General features: G+C 39.8%; 1 protein-coding gene across 29 annotated transcripts in view; it reads left to right on the top strand.

Moving 5' to 3' along the window:
* Nucleotides 1-18,561, top strand: part of LOC147359668 (uncharacterized) — a 587,603-nt gene that overhangs the window by 162,578 nt on the left and 406,464 nt on the right. For all 29 annotated transcript variants that reach the window (XR_015140278.1, XR_015140281.1, XR_015140291.1 and 26 more), the window contains one exon: nucleotides 6,625-6,682. Coding sequence is in view for 14 of the 29 variants with exons in the window: in XM_086335510.1 (XP_086191636.1) it covers nucleotides 6,625-6,682 (58 nt within the window). In the remaining 15 variants the exon portion in view is untranslated. The remainder of the gene's footprint in view (nucleotides 1-6,624; nucleotides 6,683-18,561) is intronic.

The raw sequence follows: 18,561 nt of genomic DNA, 5'->3' as shown, positions 1-18,561 counted from the left end.
ACTTGTAAGTGTACCCTGTTCAATATGTGATTGATGTCTCTGTTGCTGTGTCAGGCCTCTTTCTTTGGTCTCGAGGTTGGACTTGCAAGCCTGTGGGAGCCCACCATGGAGGGGGCTGGAGCTTTCAGTCTCGTTCCCTCATTTGGGGGAGGGGAGAGAGGCTAGAGGTTTAATCAATCACCAATGACCAATGAGTTGTCAAACATGACTGTGTAATTAAAGGCTTCCCTGGTGGAAGGTAAAGAATCTGCCTACAATGCAGGAGACCCGGGTTCCATCCCTTGGTTGGAAAGATTCCCTGGAGAAGGGAATGGCTACCCACTCCAGTATTCTTGCCTGGAGAATTCTATGGACAGCGGAGCTTGGTGGGCTATAGTCCATGCAGTCACGAAGAGTCAGACACGACTGAGCAACTAACACTTATGTAACGAAGCCTCCATAAAACCCCCAAAAGACAGGGTTCAGAGAATTTCCTTTTGGTGAATTTGAGGGGTGACACGCATGGAGAGGCATGCGTGCTTCGTGTCCTTTCCCCATGACCTTGCCCTAGGCATTTCTCCTATCTGGTTGTTCCTGAATTATGTTCTTTAATAATAAACCAGAAATCCAGGGAGTAAAATGTTTCTGAGTTTTGTGAGCTGCTCTAGCAAATTAATTGAGCCTGAGGAGGAGGTGTGGAAACCTCTGATTATAGCTAGTTGGTTATCACCTGGGCTTGTACTGGTGTCTGAAGTGGGTGGGGGGCAAGTTTGTAGGATTGAACCTTAACGTATGGAATCGGATGCTACCTCTGGATAGAGTGTGTCAGAATTGAGTTGAATTGTAGGACCCCCAGTTGGTATCCTGAGAATTGCTGGTGTTGGGAACCCACTCCTACCAATATACATTTTGTTACTGGGCCCAGAAACCTGAAAGATGGGGTGAAGGGACTCTCCAGGGACTGAAGAGTAGATTTGATAAGTCTTTGAAACGCCACACACATTTCTTGTAAATACATTTCTTACTAAACAAACCTTTCATAAATAACATCAGTTTTGTTGCTGTTGTTCAGTTGCTAAGTTGTGTCTGACTCTGTGTGGCCCCATGGACTGCAGCACACCAGTCTTCCCTGTCCTTCACTATCTCCCGGAGTTTGCTCAAACTTATGTCCATTGACTCAGTGATGATATCCAACCATCTCATTCTCTGCCATCCCCTTCTCCTCTTGCCCTCAATCTTTCCCAGCATCAGGGTCATTTCCAGTGAGTCGGCTCTTTGCATCAGGTGGCCGAAGTATTAGAGCTTCAGCATCAGTCCTTCCAGTGAATAGTCAGGATTGATTTCTGTTAGGATGGACTGGTTTGATGTCCACGCTGCCCAAGGGACTCTCGAGTCTTTTCCAACTCCACAATTCAGAAGCATCAAGTCTTTGGTGCTCACCCTGCTTGATGGTCCAACTCACATCTGTACATGACAATTGAAAAAAGCATAGCTTTATGAAAAGGCAAAAAGAGTAACATTAGAAAAGGGCACAAATCTTAAAAGTATACAGCTTTGATGAATTTTCAAAAATAAACACTCTCTAGCATCTAGTACCCAAATCAAGAAACAGCTAATGACCAAACCTCCAGATGACCCCCTCATGCTCTTTTTCCTTCACTACCTCCCTGCGAGGGGAACCACCACCTTGATTTCTAATTGTGTTTGTTTTGAACTTTATATAAATGGAATCATAGAACACATACTCTTTTGTCTGGTTTATTTTGCTCAACATTCTGTTCATGAGAATTAGTTGTGTGTACCCATGGTCTGTCCTTCCTCGTCACTGTATATGTATTATTTCATTATATGAATATAAAAATTCTTCTGAGGATATTTTTTCCCTTGTTTGCAATTATGAATATGTCATGCTACAGACATTCTTGTTCACCTTCTTTAGGATATTTATATACTCCTTTTTTTTTCATTTTAACTTTTTGTGTTGGGGTAGAGCCGATTAGCAATGCTGCGATAATTTCAGGTGAAGAGCGAAGGGACTCAGTCATACATGTATCCATTCTCTCCCAAACTCGCCTCCCATCCAGGCTGCCACATAATACTGAGCAGAGTTCCCTGTGTTATAAGTAGGTCCTTATTGATTATCCATTTTAAATATGGCAGTGTGTACCTTAGTAAAAGTGTTAATCGCTCAGTTGTGTCTGACTCTCTGTAACCCATGGACTGTAACCCACCTGGCTTCTCTGTCCATGGAATTCTACAGGCAAGGATACTGGAGTGGGTTGCCATTCCTTTCTTCAGGGTATCTTCCCGACCCAGGGATCTAACCCACGTTTCTGGCATGGCAGGCAGATTCTTCACCGTCCGAGCCATTAGGGAAGCCATAATGTGTACCTTATGCACTCACTTTTATTGGGTTTATACCTTGCAGTGGAAAATACTGCCTCAGAAGGTGCACATGTGTTGGACTTCGAGAGATACCAAGCAGCTTTCAAAAGTGGTACCAAGCTATGGTCCTTCCAGTAGAGCAGGAATGTCCTGATGGCCCCGCAGCCTCGCTAATGCTATTGTTTTGGTGGTGTTTTTTATTTAAGGCATTCTGGTGGCCAAGTGATGTTATCGCTTTGTCTTTTTCATTTACACTGTCCTGATGACTCGTGTTTCTAGCATCGGTTTCTCTTTTCCTCAGTCCTGTTTCTTCTTCTTCTTAGTAATTATTGAATGAATGCTGGACATTTTGTAGATAAAACAGCAGGGACTCTGATTGTATCACTGTGTTGACTGCGGCTTTCCCTTATTGAGCTCTTGGCAAAGTTAATAATGGGATTAGGAAAGTCACCTTGGGGCAGGAAGATACAGTCAATACCAGAGATACATGGAGATGTTGTAAATTCATGTTACCTCCACACGTTTGACTTTCTTTCTGTCTCCACTGTTGCAACCCTGGGTTGGACCTTAACTGTATTTTATGTAGAGCTCTGACCCATTTTCATTCTCTCAGGTCATTGCGATTTGGCCATAGCCATTAGATTAAGATTTGCAAAATTCCTCTCACTACATCCTTACTTTTATACCAAGTTTTCAATACCTGATTTCAGAGAACTGAGATCCAGTAAGAAAAGACCACATTTCCCCCTATAATGGATTCCCAAGTATAAGAAAGCCAATAAGATGCAAAGTTGGAAGCTGGTTAAATGTCCTAACATCCCAGTCTTATGTTTCCAGTATGATTGTAAAAGTGAAAGTGTTAGTTGCTTAGTCATGTCTGACCCTGTGTGAGCCCATGGATGGTAGCCCACCGGGCTCCTCTGTCCATGGCATTCTCCAGGCAAGAATACTGGAGTGGGTAGCCATTCCCTTCTCCAGGGGATCTTCCCAACCCAGAGATCGAACCTGGGTCTCCGACATTGCAGGTAGATTCTTTGCCATCTGAGCCACCAGGGAAGCCAATTGTAGGTGGAATGCCACTCTTATTTACTGATGACTGACTGTTCTTATCAGAAATTCTCTTTGAGGTAAAGCTTCTTAAATTTGTTGCTGTGAGCATTACTTGTTCATTATAAACAAAGTAAAAGATGCCTATTAACATGTAGAAATCAGTCTTTCCTAATTGTACAGATTGTCTAGGATTTAGCATTATTCATTGTTTGCATTTAATTTCTCAATTTAAGTACCCTTCCTCCCAAGTAAAAGGAGGAGTCACACCGAAGGAAGAAAATGCATTTCAAGGTAGCTTTTTTCTTTCAATAAAAACATGTTCCTCTCTTCACCTCTGTGGGTATAGATTTGATACTATATGTAAATGTGCAATGTAAACTCTAAAGTGCTATAAAAGTGAAAGCTATTTTAGTTAATAATTAACATTAATGCTAATAAAATATTGTCCTCTATTAAAATGCAAATGCTCTAGGGAGACTAAGGCATTAAACCAATTATGCATGACTTGGTGAGAAATATTTCATCAGCAACTTTCTCGAGCAATAAATGAAGTGGTGTGGATTAGAGGCGAGAGAGAGACAAAGGGAGAGAGGAAGAGGAAATGTGAAAGGGACAGGAGAGAAAACATAGTTATGTACATTGGGAATGAACAAGATTAAAGGAGGGACTAGCAGAAAGTAAGAGACAAGACAAGGAGGCAAGAGTGAGATAATCATATAGGGCTTTTTGGCTGTTGCGAGGAGTTTGGTTTATAGTATAAAAGCAATGGTGAATGATAACTTTTTTATTATTTTAAAATTGGAGTATAATTGCTTTACAGTGTTGTTAGTTTCTGCTGCACAACAATGTGGATCAACGATTTGTATACATATATCCCCTCCCTCGTGAGCCTCCCTCCCCTGTCCACGGCATCACAGAGCCCCGAGCTGCCGAGCTACCGAGCTGAGCTCCCTGTGCAATACAGCACCTTCCCACTCACTGTCTATTTTACGCAAGGTAGTGTATACACGTCAATGCTACTCTCACAGTTTTAAGGAGAGCATTTTAGGAGAAATGAAAGGGAATCAGAGTGACCCCAATGGGGATCTTTCACATCTGATCACTGGGATAAAGTGGTCCTGTTCTTTCAAAGTTAAAGTTCCTTTCTTTTAAAATTAAGAAGTCTCAGGTGGGGAATCTAAGATTCAAATGTAATAATGTATATAAAGCTTTCAGCTTGGAGCCCGTTTTATAAAGGGCTTTCAACAAAAGGCAGCTATGAGGCTGGTTTTGATGAAGCAACTTGGCCTGTTTTGACCTCCAGGGTCATTCTTGCCAACACAGAACATTCACCAGTCACCCCTCAGGAACAGAGGGCAACTAGATTCCAGAGACCTCTCTCTTCTCTTATGCTTCCTAATATTTTTAATCCATACGTTTCTCTTCCTACTGCTTTTTCTCTGTTCCCTGCAGCTGAAGACTTAATATGAATTCCAGGTAACCTAAGTTTCATTTCCAAATTTTCTGTAGAAGATCCTTCCATTAGTACACGATTTAGCTCTCCAGGAATACCTGGACAGGGAAATTGGAGAAGGTAGCAGGCAGGTCTTTAGTATTATTTCCCCTGAGAGACTGTGTGTGGAGCTTCTTGGAGTCATCAGTTCACACATCTCTCTTAAACACATAGGAAACTGCAGTAGAATGCTGGAGAAAAGACTGTGTGAAGAGCCTAAAGGCGGTTGATTTGAGAAATGTCAAAGGGAAGTGATATTTCTGATGCAAATTTATATGGGTTGTCACTATTTTCAGCTTTATTGGCTGCTCTCAGAAGTATTTATTTACTCTGTGGGTTTTAATTGACTGATCAATGTGAACTTTATTTGGACTTGTGGTCACGGATTATTCTGAGTGTTGGTGACTCTTTTGGGGAGAATTGCTTTTAAAAGATAGAAAACATTCAAATCCTTAGGTCTTCTGTAAAGCATAGAGGAAGGGAGTAAGCAAGGAGAAGGGAAAGGAAAAAAACATGCACATTTACACAGATAGAAAGAAATAGAACTAGAATATTACCTGATGGAGTTGAAATTCATGTTCTTTCCATTGTCAGTTTGGGAAGATCCATTTGGATACTAGGAAAGATTTCTATACCAAATACGGAGATTTGAGTATAGTTATTAATATTCACGTTCTGGGGCAGGGTGGGAGGGTTAATATCCTATCATTATTTTTCATTCTTCCTTTTGAATTTGATTAAGTCACTGGGACTCTCTGTGCCTCAGTTTTCTGCCTGAAAAGATATGGTGGGATGAGGCTAGTGATTCTTCAGCTGTGTGATGTAGATCACCAGGTCACCTTCCTAGGAACTCAGAGGCTGATAAAGAAACAGGTCTGCATGTGGGGGAGGTCATGGGGGGAAGCTTAACAGATCCTACATTGGCAAGAGCCTCCTTCGTATGTTAGACTTCTGGACCCTTTAGAATAAAGGGTTTCATGGCTGTTGGGGGAAAAGGGGAGGGACTCCTAGTCTACACTGCGTGGTTTGCACTCTTCAACTTTATTATGCTGTAGAGTCAGGTCATCAGATCTGCATTGCCAAGCTTTAGGTCTTGAAGACCGGAAGTTTCTAAGAGGCCCAAACAATGAAGACATGTGACTGTCAATAGACTCATTTATGTGAACAAAGAGTGAAGCTGTGAGGAGGCAGAGAATACAGGGGAATGGAGTTGTTCCTTGGCTCTCAGTCAATTTGCTGAAAATCCCATTTGCCAAAAAGCAATTCACCAAAACACCAATTCCCTGTAAACCTATTCAGTGAAAGTAATTTTGCTGAAAAGAGCAACCAGCCTAATTCCCTAGAAACTGTCAAACAAATATTTTAGACCAGATCTAAAGTTTGCTGAAATTATTTCCTAGCAAGAGGAGATGATTTTGCTTAAAGACTGTAGCAGAGGCAGCGTTTGGGGAAGGGAGGGAGTGGGGAAGGACGCAAGACTGCAAGAATAGCAAAGTTGGTAGAATTAAAGTCTCATCTTGAGAATACAAAATGTTGATTATTTGAAATGTTCAGAGACAAATGTGAAATGCTAGAGAAGCTGACATTCAAATTAAGCTGGATTAGCAAATTCATATAAAAAGTGTGCAGTGACATTTGGACTTTTTCACTTCTTGCCTGTTATGAATAATGCTGCTATAAACATTCATGTACAAGATTTGTTTTTGTTTTTCTTTTAGACACGTGCATTCATTACTCTCAGACATTACCCAGGAGTGGAATTGCTGGTCACATACGGTAAGTGTATTTAAATTAAAAAAAAAAAAAAAGAAACCGTCAAACTGCTTTCCCATGTGGCTGTACCATTTTCTATTTTACCAGCAATATATGTAGATTCCAATTTTTTCCGCATCCTTGTCAGCACTTGTTATTACCTGAATTTTAGATTCTAACCACTCAACTGGGTGTGACATGTTGTTGTCTTGATTTGTGTTTCCTAAGGAGTAACGATGTGGAGCATTTTTTCATGTGCTTGCTGGCTGTTTGTTTATCGTCTTCGGAAGAATGTCTATTCAAATACTTGGCCTGTTTTCAAATTGGTTGTCTGCTGCTGAGTCGTAAGCATTTTATGCATTCTAGATAGAAGTGCCTTGTCAGATACATGACTTGCAAATATTTTCTCCCATTATGTGCATGTCTTCTCTCTTTCTTGACGGTGTCTTTTGAATCACAAAAGTTGTAAATTTATGTCCATTTTACCTTTTTTTTTTTTCTTGCATTACTTGTGGTTTTGAAATGTCTCTAGAAATCATTGCCTTACCCCAAATCATGATTTTCCTTTTTTTTTTTTTTCCCTAAAAAGTTTTTTAGGTTTAGATTTTACACTTTGGTCTTTGATCAATTTCAGGTTAGTATTTGTGAGTTAGCATGGTGTGAGGGAGGTGTGCAAATTAATCTTTCTGAAAGCAAATATTGTATTAATAACATTTATTGAGAGAATTTTCTTCCCTATTGAATTTTCTTGGCATTTTTGTTGAGAGTCAGTTGATTGAAAATGTATGAGTTTATTTTTGGGCCCTCAATTACATTTATTTATTTACATATCTATTCTTGTGGCAGTGTATCATTGTTTTGATTAGTATAGCTTTACAGTAAGTATTCAAGTTGGGACATCTGAATCTTCTAATTTTATTCTGATTTCTTAATATTGTTTGCTATTTCACTTTCTGCAGAAAGATAGCTAGGAATTTCATAGGGATTGCATTGAACCTATAGATCAATTCAGGTAGACTTTCCTTTGCAGCAATATTGAGTCTTCCAATACAGAAACATGTGTTGTCTTTATTTTAAAATCTTTGATTTATTTAGACAATATTTTCTAACTTTAGGAATACAGTCTTGAACATCTATTGCTGACATTTTCCCTAAGTACTTGTTTCTTTTGATTCCATTGTGAATTGAATTATTTTCTTAATTGTACTTTCAGATTGTTCAATGCTTCTACAAAATACAGTTGATTCTTGTGTATTAGTATAATTGATCCTTTGTCAAGTGACCTAGCTAAACTTGTTTATTATTTCTAGTATTTTTAATGGACTTCTTAGGGTTTTCTACACTAGGATCATGTCAGATCTATGTGAAGACAGTTTTACTTCTCCTTTTCAATCTGGATGACTTTTATTTCATTTTCTTGTTTGATTGCACTGGACAGAGCTCCTGGTCTAATGTTAAATACAAGTGCCAAGGGCAGACACCTTTTCTTTATTCTGGGTATTATGGAGAAATGTGGATTTTTTACCATTAAATATGATGCTAGCTGTAATTTTTTTTGTAGATTCTCTTTATCATGGTGAAAAAGTTTAATTCTATTTCAACTTTTGTGAGAGTTTTATCATGAATGTGGATTGGATTTTGTCAAATACACATGTTCTGTCTATTGTGCTGATCATATTGTTTTTTGATTTTCTGTGCTAAAAACAGCCTTATATTGCTTTGACAAATTCCACTTGGTCAAATTGTTTAATTCTTCTATGAATCTGTATGACTTGCTAATATTTTGTTGAGAATTTCTTCATCCCTTCTTGGCTATTCTTTTTCAATTAACTATTTTCTCTTTGCTTTTAATAGTATTCTCATGATGAGGTAGTTTAAAAACAAATAGTTAAGATTCACTGAGGATGAGCATGTTGGAAGAAACTTTTTTGTAATACCCATGAACTTTTAGATAAGATGGAAGTAAGACTGAATTGTATTTTTTCATAGTCCACCTCACGATGAAGCAAATTGTGTACAGGACTTAGAAGGGATTCAGTTGGCTTTCATTCCTAATTTAGCTTAGCATTAGATGTGTGTCTCTGGGCTAATTGCATTCTTTCTCTGAAGACGGTTTTCTGGAACAAAGATAAAAGTACCTGTTCTTAAGGAGATGGTCAGTGCAAGGTAGGTACTTGAAATTTCATCAATACTTCCTGCCTACCTGAATTAGAAATATGGGACATATTTTTTGCACTATAATTTCCACATCATAAAATTCACCATTTATAAGTGTTCAATTTAATTATTTTAGTAAATTTATAGAATTGTGTAACTATCACCACAATCTAATTTTAGAACATGTTCATCACCCCAATAAGTTCCCTTGGGTCTGCAATTAATTTCTACCTCTACTCCTAGCCACAAGTAACCATGATTTGTTTTTCATCTGTACAAATTGGCCCTTCGTAGACTTCTTAAAGATGAAATATGTAGTCATTCTAGACCTTTCATGTAAATGATATACAGTCTTCTGTATTTGACTTGTTAAACTTAGCTTAATATTTCTGAGGCTCATCCATACTATAGAATTATCATAGTTTGTTACTTTTAATTGCTGAGTGGTATTTCATCATATGGATATACGACATTTTGAAAATGCATTCACCAGTTGATGGGCATTTGGATGCAAAGTGTTTTTTGTATAACATTGTATGCTGCCCAACCAAAACTCATCAGAATTTTCAGACTAAGAGTTATTTTCCTTTGAGTAAGTATTTTGAAGAAAACAAATATACTGTGACACAAAGATGTAAAAAAGATGACACATATCAGATATGTAAAAGGGGAGTTTGTTATATATAATATTTAGCAATCGCTTTATCAATCATTGATGTATCTATCATTTAGCACTGAAGAGCAAAGGAGTAAAGCATTCCCACCTTTGTCTTAAATTCCTGAAACAGAATTCTTTAGGTTATGTAACTGTCACTGAATAATTCATGTTCATTTATTTTGGTATAACTACTAACCAGCACAGTGGTCTTGTTCACCTTAACAGTATTTTTAACAGTGAGACTGGAAACCAAAAGCATGGTGGATGCTGAGGCAGGTTGGAAATGAAATCCAGCAGAGTTCTTTCATGTTTCATACTCCCCGCTGATGACATTTTGTCTGTAGTAAGCAGCCCATTCCCATCCAGTTACCTTCAGGGGTAGCTTCTCAGGGTCACTGAAGCCGGTAACCTTGGTTTTGTGAAAGATCTGTTCACCCACATCAGAATACCCATTACCCTGTTCTGAATTTCCTGTTCAGTTGTTTGTTTCATTTATCAAGAGGTCTAATTTCTAATTTTTGTAAATCTAAAGTGCAGTCCCTGAGGTAGTAGATGATCAATAAATTTGCTGGATAAATGAATATGTGCTAAGTAAACTGTTTGGATTTTGGTATTTGTTTTTCCAGGTGGCAGCTATTTTTAGTATATTCTAGGTGGGTTGAAGTGAAAAGGACCCCTTCTTGACCCCACTTATAATTTCCACTATGGGTCAGTTATTGGGAAGAAATTCCACATGCTTCCTCTCATTTGCCTAGAGGAATAGAGTGGGAACCGGCCACTTCTCACTCACTGGCTTTCTGTAGCTGAGGAATCTATTATAGACCCCTAAAAAGCCTCTCTTTTGTGCACTGGGGTTTCAAAGCTGGCATCCACTTTTCCCTTCAGATCTAAAACTTTGCATTCATATCTAGTTCACGTAATGCTTGGTCCCTCAAGGAACAACTAAGAGGGAAGTTAGATTTAAACACAGTGATGGCAGTTCTATTTCCAGTTTTTTAAGGAATCTCCACACTGTTCTCCATAGTGGCTGTACTAGTTTGCATTCCCACCAGCAGTGTAAGAGGGTTCCCTTTTCTCTACACCCTCTCCAGCATTTATTGCTTGTAGACTTTTGGATAGTAGCCATTCTGACTGGCATGAAATGGTACCTCATTGTGGTTTTAATTTGCATTTCTCTGATAATGAGTGATGTTGAGCATCTTTTCATGTGTTTGTTAGCCATCTGTATGTCTTCTTTGGAGAAATGTCTGTTTAGTTCTTTGGCCCACTTTTTGATTGGGTCGTTTATTTTTCTGGAATTGAGCTGCAGGAGTTGCTTGTATATTTTTGAGATTAATTCTTTGTCCGTTGCTTCATTTGCTATTATTTTCTCCCATTCTGAAGGCTGTCTTTTCACCTTGCTTATAGTTTCCTTTGTTGTGCAGAAGCTTTTAATTTTAATTAGGTCCCATTTGTTTATTTTTGCTTTTATTTCTGATATTCTGGGAGGTGGGTCATAGAGGATCCTGCTGTGGTTTATGTCAGAGTGTTTTGCCTATGTTTTCCTCTAGGAGTTTTATAGTTTCTGGTCTTATGTTTAGATCTTTAATCCATTTTGAGCTTATTTTTGTGTATGGTGTTAGAAAGTGTTCTAGTTTCATTCTTTTACAAGTGGTTGACCAGTTTTCCCAGCACCACTTGTTAAAGAGATTGTCTTTAATCCATTGTATATTCTTGCCTCCTTTGTCAAAGATAAGGTGTTCATAGGTGCGTGGATTTATCTCTGGGCTTTCTATTTTGTTCCATTGATCTATATTTCTGTCTTTGTGCCAGTACCATACTGTCTTGATACACACTGAGGAAACCAGAATCGAAAGAGACACGTGTACCCCAATGTTCATTGCAGCACTGTTTATAATAGCCAGGACATGGAAGTAACCTAGATGTCCATGAGCAGATGAATGGATAAGAAAGCTGTGGTACATATACACAATGGAGTATTACTCAGCCATTAAAAAGAATACATTTGAATCAGTTCTAATGAGGTGGATGAAACTGGAGCTTATTATACAGAGTGAAGTAAGCCAGAAAGAAATACACCAATACAGTATACTAACGCATATATATGGAATTTAGAAAGAAGGTAACGATAACCCTGTATGTGAGACAGCAAAAGAGACACAGATGTATAGAACACTCTTTTGGATTCTGTGGGAGAGGGCAAGGGCAGAATGATATGGGAGAATGGCATTGAAACATGTATAATATCATATGTGAAACGAATTGCCAGTCCAGGTTTGATGCATGATACAGGGTGCTTGGGGCTGGTGGACTGGGATGACCCAGAGGGATGGGATGGGGAAGGAGATGGGAGGGGGGTTCAGGATGGGGAACACATGTACACTCATGGCAGATTCAAGTCAATATGTGGCAAAACCAAGAAATAAATAAATTAATTAAAAAAAATAAACACAGTGATGGTAATATCCCCCTTATATATCTGCATTATTTTTTTAAATTAATTTTTATTGGAGTATAGTTGATTTACTGTGCTGTGTTAGTTTCTGCTATACAGTAAAGTGAATCAATTACACATATATCCACTCTTTCTTAGGGTCTTCTGTAGAGGTCATTGCAGAGTATTGAGTAGAGTTCCCTGTACTGTACAATAAGTTCTTATTTCTTACCGTCACTCAATTTCCTGTGGCCTCTATGCCCTTTTTTTTTTCCCCCACTTTAAACCTTTTGTTTTGGGATATAGCTGATTAACAGTCTTGTGACAGTTTCAGGTGACCAGGGAAGGGACTCAGCCATACATGTACACATGTATCCTTTCTCTCCCAAACTCCCCTCCCATCCAGGCTGGCACCTAACATTGAGCAGAGTTCCCTGTGCTACACAGTAGGTCCTTGGTATTATTTGTTTTAAACGCATCACAGTGTACACGCCCATCCCAAACTCCCTAACTGTTCCTTCCCCCAGCAACCATAAGTTCATTCTCCAAGGCTGCTCCACACCCTTCTTTACAGTGAAACTAGAGTAATCTTTTCCAAGCACAAATCTTGCCATGCCATAGCCTACCTGAAACTCTCTCCAGTAGCTTCCCTTCACTCTAACATCTCACCTACACGGTTCCAACACAGCTCCTTCCTAATGTGACCTCTGCTTCCTTTTCTAGTGTCACTTCTGGTCTCTCATCCCTTCTTATATATCTTAGCACTGTGAATACTTAGCATCAGGGATGTTTTCAGTTTCGACTGAGAGGAGACGGAGATGACACTGAACAAGATGAGCAGTGTTACTAGTGTCAGTAATGGTGGCTAATCTGCTGAATGTGCCACGCATCCCTGAGAAAGTCACAGATGGGGGACAGGGCTCTTGTTTGCCCCTCAGTTGCCTGCAGTTTCCATGTGCGTCTCAGAGTGTGCTGTCTTTGTTGTCAGTTGCTAACCACCTCTTATTTCTCAAATAGTGTGGTGATCCCAGTTCTGGGGAAATGTGCTGGGGTGGTCTTCCATATGGGGCTACCACAAACCTCCTTCCAAAGGCATTTTCTAAAGAAAATTTGGACTCTCTGCAACGTACAGGTTTTTTGCTGACTTTGGATCTCTTGAATGGTTAACAATGACCTTCAGTATCAGCGCAGATCCTCAAGCTTTCCCAGCTCCCCAGCACATGCCCTGACCTGATAAGTCCCCCTGTGTTCTTGTTCTCTGTTCTCACATTCAAGCCTCAGCCCACACTAACTCCCTGGAAGCTTTCTCTGACCCTCCTCACACTGTACTTAATCACTACCTGCACTTCTGTGCTAACAGAACCGCTTTCCATGCCTCAGGATCTATTAGGAGTGGTGATGTGTTAGCTTTTTAATTCTAACATTCCTTCTACATTTACTGCTTGACCTGCTTCCATAAAGCAGATCTCTCTGTCATAAATGGGTCTATTTGCCCTGAAAAACAGTTTTTACAGACAAGGTGGGATGAATACTTAATTACTTCTCTTTAATTACCAATTTGCAAAGGAAGATGTTGCTTTAGTAACTGCTTCAAATGGTAACAAATATACTTTTGTTCCTAGGTTTTTTGTTTTTTGTGTTTTTTTGAGTATCATTATGGACTCACGGCTTTCATAAGTCCCAAGTATTTCAATCCATTATAATCATTGTTTCTTTTAGGACTCCAATCATGACAATTTTGGGCAGCATGAGCTCCTTCGGGGTGGTTCTTGTGTCTTTTTGACATACCAATTACTATTTGAAAGCTTCTTTGCTTTTGAACATGACAATGTGTTCCAGGCTCAACTTGTACCTTCCCTAATCCAGTCCTGAAAGCAAGCAGTTCTCCAAGAAAAATAGATTTTTGTAAAGCAAACTCAGAGCGCTAGGTGTGCTTATACCGACTCTAGTGACACTGTTGCTAGGTCATTTCAATGGACTAAGATAGATAATGCACAATTAGCAGAATCATTCATTTAAGTATTTCCACTGCAATGTCAACATTAGTTTTATAGTTAATTTTTGATCTCACAATTGAATCTTTTCTTCTCTTTGACAGTCATTCATAATTCCTCTTTTGTTTTATTGTATGACATAAATAAAATGGTTTCAGAATAACAGTATGAGCTTTCTCACTAACATGCTACAGTCAGATTTAAATTACCCTGTAGTTCTTTTTGTCCATGGAACATGTTCTGCAGAGGATGTTCAATCAAAGTACTGTGGTCAAAGCATCTTGGGGGGAAAAAAATGATCATTTCTCTGTGTGGTTATGTTACTGAATTGATGGATGGTTGGGTTTATTTGTCTTGGTTTATTCTCAATTTTTAGAAAGGCTTTTAAAAACTAGCTTTACTTTTAATAGGTATGAACTTACATCAGTCAAAGGGTGTGATGGTATAGAAAGGCAAACACAAGCAAGTTTTGTGTCCTTCTCTTTTCCCTCCACAATTCTCCAAGACATTTCCTGTGAAGTAACCGGGGTTGCAAAAGACTTGGATATAACTTAGCGAGTAAACAACCACCACAAATGGCGTTTTTGTTAGTTTCTTGTTTGTATTTCCTGTTGTTTTTGCAAACGTATGAAACATATGGAGATTATTTTCTTGTCTTAGACAAGAGGAAGCATATTATAGCTTGTCTACACTTAGTCCTGTTTTCACTTAGAAATATATCCTGGTGAATTCTCCATATTACTGCAGAGATACTGTTCTCAATCTCTAAGTCCACATAGTCTTCCCCTGTGTGAATGCACCATGGCTTCTGTAACTGCACCTGATGGCTGGACATGTCAGTTGTTTTAATGTCTTGACTTACAAATAATACTACAGTTAATGACCTTCCATGTATGTACTTTCACATTCTATCAAAGTGTTCTGTGGAACTGATTTCTAGAAGTAGAATTAATGCATCAAAGAGTAAATGAATTAGCTAGTAGATACTGCCAAAGCCCATTTTTTTTTTCTGTTTTATATGCAAATAGATGATAGCTTAGTTGGTAAAGAATTGCCTGCAATGCAGGAGACCCTGCTTCAATTCCTGGTTAGGGAAGATCCTCTGGAGAAGGAAAAGGCTATCCACTCCAGTATTCTGGTCTGGAGTACTCCATAAGCTGTGTAGTCCATGGGCTCGCAAAGAGTCAGACACAACTGAGCGACTTTCATTTTCATGCAAATAGAAAAGCCTCCATTTGAAGAGTGTTGGAGCTGAAAGAACTTCAGATCACCTTCTGTAATATTCTGTGACACTTGTTTAGTTTGTGAAGCATCAGGAAGTTATGGATCCCCAGTCACCACTGTGATCTTTTCAGGAATTATCCCATTTCATCCTCTCAACAGTTCTAAAAGGTAGATACTAAGCAGATGAACTTTCTCTTTCTATATCCTTAGCAAGGTGGACTCTCCCCATTATTGGGGGTAGTAAACAGAATTACCACCTTCTTCTCCTTCCTCAAGGAGTAAACAAGTACATTTCTTGGGAAAGAAATCAAATAAAACAAAAAGAGTTTTCTGGCCACCCCACATCCAAGGAGTGGTGGCTGCGCGGGCACAGGAGGGCCGAGTGAAGCTACTCCACGTTCAAGGTCAGGAGGGGTGGCGGTAAGGAGATACCCCTTGTCCAAGGTAAGGAGCAGTGGCTGTGCTTTGCTGGAGCAGCCGTGAAGAGATACCCCACGTCCAAGGTAAGAGAAACCCAAGTAAGACGGTAGGTGTTGTGAGAGGGCGCCAGAGGGCAGACACACTGAAACCATAAACACAGAAAACTAGCCAGTCTGATCACATGGACCACAGGCTTGTCTGACTCAATGAAACTAAGCCATGCCGTGTGGGGCCACCCAAGACGAGCGGGTAATGTTGGAGAGATCTGACAGAATGTGGTCCACTGGAGAAGGGAATGGCAAGCCACTTCAGTATTCTTGCCTTGAGAACCCCATGGACAGTATGAAAAGGCAAAACGATAGGATACTGAAAGAGGAACTCCTCAGGTCGGTAGGTACCCAAAATGCTACTGGAGATCAGTGGAGAAATAACTCCAGAAAGAATGAAGGGATGGAGCCAAAGCAAAAACAATACCCAGTTGTGGATGTGATTGATGAAGGAAGAAAAGTCCGATGCTGTAAAGAGCAATATTGCATAGGAACCTGGAATGTCAGGTCCATGAATCAAGGCAAATTGGAAGTGGTCAAACAGGAGATGGCAAGAGTGAACGTCAACATTCTAGGAATCAGGGAACTAAAATGGACTAGAATGGGTGAATTTAACTCAGATGACCATTATATCTACTACTGTAGGCAGGAATCCCTTAGAAGAAATGGAGTAGCCATTATGATCAACAAAAGAGTCTGAAATGCAGTACTTGGATGCAATCTCAAAAATGACAGAATGATCTCTGTTTGTTTCCAAGGCAAACCATTCAATATCACAGTAATCCAAGTCTAAGCCCCAACCAGTAACACTGAAGAAGCTGCAATTGAATGGTTCTATGAAGACCTACATGACCTTTTAGAACTAACACCCAAAAAAGATGTCCTTTTCATTATAAGGGAATGCAAAAGTAGGAAGTCAAGAAACACCTGGCTGCTGCTGCTGCTGCTGCTAAGTCACTTCAGTCATGTCTGACCCTGTGCGACCCCATAGATGCCAGCCCATCAGGATCCTCCATTCCTGGGATTCTCTAGGCAAGAATACTGGAGTGGGTTGCCATTTCCTTCTCCAATGCATGAAAGTGAAAAGTCAAAGTGAAGTCACTCAGTCATGTCCAACTCTTAGTGACCCCATGGACTGCAGCCTACCAGGCTCCTCCATCCATGGGATTTTCGAGGCAAGAGTACTGGAGTGGGGTGCCATTGCCTTCTCCAGAAACACCTGGAATAACAGGCAAATTTGGCCTTGGAATATGGAATGAAGCAGGGCAAAGGCTAATAGAGTTTTGCCAAGAGAATGCACTGGTCATAGCAAACACCCTCTTCCAACAAGGCAAGAGAAGACTCTACACATGGACATCATCAGATGGTCAACACTGAAATCATATTGATTATATTCTTTGTAGCCAAAGATGGAGAAGCTCTACAGAAAGTCAGCAAAAACAAGTCCTGGAGCTGACTGTGAGTGATCATGAACTCCTTATTGCCAAATTCAGACTTAAATTGAAGAAAGTAGGGAAAACCACTAGAACATTCAGGTATGACCTAAATCAAATCCCTTATGATTATACAGTGGAAGTGAGAAATAGACTTAAGGGACTAGATCCGATAGATAGAGTGCCTGAAGAACTATGGATGGAGGTTTGTGACATTGTACAGGAGACAGGGATCAAGACCATCCCCATGGAAAAGAAATGCAAAAAAGCAAAATGGCTGTCTGGGGAGGCCTTACAAATAGCTGTGAAAAGAAGAGAAGTGAAAAGCAAAGGAGAAAAGGAAAGATATAAGTATCTGAATGCAGAGTTCCAAAGAATAGCAATGAGAGATAAGAAAGCCCTCCACAGTGATCAATGCGAAGAAATAAAGGAAAACAGCAGAATGGGAAGGACTAGAGATCTCTTCAAGAAAATGAGAGATACCAGGGGAACATTTCATGCAAAGATGGGCTCGATAAAGGACAGAAATGGTATGGACCTAACAGAAGCAGAAGATACTAAGAAGAGGTGGCAAGACTACACAGAAGAACTGTACAAAAAAAGATCTTCATGACCCAGATAATCACGATGGTGTGCTCACTGACCTAGAGCCAGACATCCTGGAATGTGAAGTCAAGTGGGCCTTAGAAAGCATCACTATGAACAAAGCTAGTGGAGGTGATGGAATTCCAGTGGAGCTATTTCAAATCCTGAAAGATGATGCTGTGAAAGTGCTGCACTCAATATGCCAGCAAATTTGGAAAACTCAGCAGTGGCCACAGGACTGGAAAAGGTCAGTTTTCATTCCAATCCCAAAGAAAGGCAATGCCAAAGAATGCTCAGACTACCACACAATTGCACTCATCTAACACGCTAGTAAAGTAATGCTCAAAATTCTCCAAGCCAGGCTTCAGCAATACGTGAACCATGAACTTCCAGATGTTCAAGCTGGTTTTAGGAAAGACAGAGGAACCAGAGATCAAATTGCCAACGTCTGCTGGATCATGGAAAAAGCAAGAGAGTTCCAGAAAAACATCTATTTCTGCTTTATTGACTATGCCAAAGCCTTTGACTGTGTGGATCACAATAAACTGTGGAAAATTCTGAAAGAGATGGGAATACCAGACCACCTGACCTGCCTCTTGAGAAATCTGTATGCAGGTCAGGAAGCAACAGTTAGAACTGGACATGGAACAATAGACTGGCTCCAAATAGGAAAAGGAGTACGTCAAGGCTGTATATTGTCACCCTGTTTATTTAACTTATATGCAGAGTACATCATGAGAAAGGCTGGGCTGGAAGAAGCACAAGCTGGAATCAAGATTGCCGGGAGAAATATCAATAACCTCAGATATGCAGATGACACCACCCTGATGGCAGAAAGTGAAGAGGAACTAAAAAGCCTCTTGATGAAAGTGAAAGTGGAGAGTGAAAAAGTTGGCTTAAGGCTCAACATTCAGAAAACTCAGATCATGGCATCCGGTCCCCTCATTTCAT

This window comes from Bos grunniens, chromosome 14 (assembly GCF_055505025.1).
Source record: "Bos grunniens cultivar Pamir isolate PY7600 chromosome 14, Bosgru_T2T1.0, whole genome shotgun sequence".
In the NCBI taxonomy this organism is placed as follows: domain Eukaryota; kingdom Metazoa; phylum Chordata; class Mammalia; order Artiodactyla; family Bovidae; genus Bos; species Bos grunniens.
This window is presented reverse-complemented; position numbering and strand designations above follow the sequence as displayed.